Genomic DNA, 2,205 nt, shown 5'->3' with positions numbered 1-2,205 from the left:
ATAAACTTCCGTTCTGCCCCGGCTACCAAAACAACGTTGTACGAACTAGACACAATATTTTTACCACCCAAAACAATCAATTATTGTACAATCCTCAAGTCATATGAACTAAAATACATGTTATTAAATCTCACTAGCAATTATTCCACCTTATTAGGTTTAAGAACAATACACACAAAATATGTGGGTAAAAAGGGGGAGGCCAGCATTACATTGCCCCCATCTTTCAGGATTTGGTCCCCAAATAGGACTGACTGATGAGATTCACATTGATACTGATCATTCTATTATTTAGGAATAATTTAACAACTGTTATTCCATCCTTATCATTTTGTTTTTCTTTTGGACCAAAACCTGTGTTAACAGTACTCCATTACTTTGATTTTTTTAATTAGCAAAGAACAAATATTTTTCTCTACTAACATTTTACTTTAAACAATCCAAATTAGTTAAATTTAACAATTTCCATACTAAGGAACTCTCTCTTTCTATATAATCACTATTGTAGTCACCAACACATTTAGCTTCTGCAATCTGTACTCATAACATTCTTAACAGGTAGTAAACCGACAAGCACAAAGGTCATTTAACCTTTCCTCTACAATAGCTTTTAGTCCAAACAGTTTATAAAACTTAGCTTCTTGTGCAAGCTCATTGAGATAGTGGTGTTCTCTTGGGAGGTATCTTTTCTCTACGATACAATTGTTCCTTAGATAGTTGAGGATGATCTTGAAATGGGCTGGATCCCTGTCAAAACTATAGACATTTTTGCAAGGGCGAAAAGCACTATTGGGATTAAGCATAAGAGCGAATATTGATGATGGATCAGCTCTCATAGTTGGCTTGCTGGTTTCAAATTTAGTGCCTCCTACATTTAAAATGAGCATGTTCTCTTGGCATTCTTGTAATTCTTGGAGGTAGGCGTCGATTGCCTCAGTGTTTGGTGTCAAAACGACGCTCCTCACTGAACTATCTTCTGTCGTTTCAACTGCTGGTTCCCTTTCTGTTTTTGATTTTACTAGTGACGATGAGGATGAGGATGAGGAACTAGATGAGGATGATGATGAACTAGAACTAGAGTTCTTCACTGATGCCTTCCCTTCTGATTTTTCTAATGTCTTCACCTCCTTCTCTGTGACGGTCAACTCAATCTCTGGAGTGTTTGCATCTCTAGTCTCCACACTAACACTAAGGTCTTCTCCGATCTCACTGGAGAGATCCTTAAGGACAGATTTTATCTTTTCCAACTTTTCCTCCCTGGTCTCAATTTTCTTTACTTTCTTTGTTTTAGGTTGCATGTTCTCTTTGTCTTCCCCTTTCCTCTTTTTGTCTAACACATCTCGGGCATCCTCTTTCTTTGACACGTTTGTCCTCACTGAACATTTTTCTGATGGAGCATAGCTCCTCTCTGAAGGGGCAAAGCTTCTTTCAGAAGCAGCGTAGTTCCTTCTTTTTGGAATCTGCAGCTCCTTTCCCTCCTCATTAACTAATTTCATTTTAGTGGCTAACTCTTCTCTCTTAAACTTTTCCAACGCTACTTCTGCTTCTCTCCCCCGTTGACCTGTTTTGTTGTCGAAACATATCATTTCTCTCTCCGACACCTGGCAACCATGAGTGAGAGTCCTCCTGGGAAACAGCTTTTTACACTCCGGGCACTTCCACCCGAAGTCACTGTGCCTTTCCAGTATATGGCGCTCTGCACTCCATCTTTTATCAAATGTCAGGTCATCACAGATGATGCACATCCATTTATTCTACAAGAGAAATATATAATTCGTTATTCTCTTAATATTTTTAGTGTTTGTTATGTTATATTACCTATCAATATAACGTACAATAATTTTAAAACAAATTGGATAACACTGGCTAATAATCAACTCTGATTATCAGTCATACTTGACAAGAAAACTAAAATGTCTTGTCACATCATAACTAATACATTTTTATATATTTACTTTATTACAAACTATAACTATTTTTAACTACACAATATGTACATATATATATACAAATATCAACTAAGCAGTCATCTTTAATCAGAAGACTGTTGAAACCATGTGGGACTGTTCTCTCCAACATATCGTTTGAGCTTGTCATGGTGAACAACCTTAGGTTTACTTTTTGGGGTCATCTTTATTCGGTATAGTACGTCGTTTAGACGACTGATGACCACATAGGGCCCATGCCAGGGTCGCTGAAATTTAG

The 2,205-nt window shown here is 37.2% G+C and overlaps 1 protein-coding gene across 1 annotated transcript; it reads right to left on the bottom strand.

Annotated features, from left to right (window-relative positions):
* Positions 1 to 470: 470 nt before the first annotated feature.
* On the bottom strand, positions 471 to 1,750 carry LOC139481737 (general transcriptional corepressor trfA-like). The gene has a single exon (XM_071265229.1). It carries the CDS (start codon positions 1,743 to 1,745, stop codon positions 552 to 554), a length of 1,194 nt encoding a protein of 397 aa, XP_071121330.1. The 5' UTR covers positions 1,746 to 1,750; the 3' UTR covers positions 471 to 551.
* Between the last annotated feature and the right edge of the window lie 455 nt (positions 1,751 to 2,205).

This window comes from Mytilus edulis, chromosome 1, assembly GCF_963676685.1.
Source record: "Mytilus edulis chromosome 1, xbMytEdul2.2, whole genome shotgun sequence".
Classification (NCBI taxonomy): Eukaryota; Metazoa; Mollusca; class Bivalvia; order Mytilida; family Mytilidae; genus Mytilus; species Mytilus edulis.
This window is presented reverse-complemented; position numbering and strand designations above follow the sequence as displayed.

Bases quoted from the DNA above. Each gene is read 5' to 3' on its own strand.
- LOC139481737 (XM_071265229.1), bottom strand. From the start codon at position 1,745: ATGTGCATCATCTGTGATGACCTGACATTTGATAAAAGATGGAGTGCA.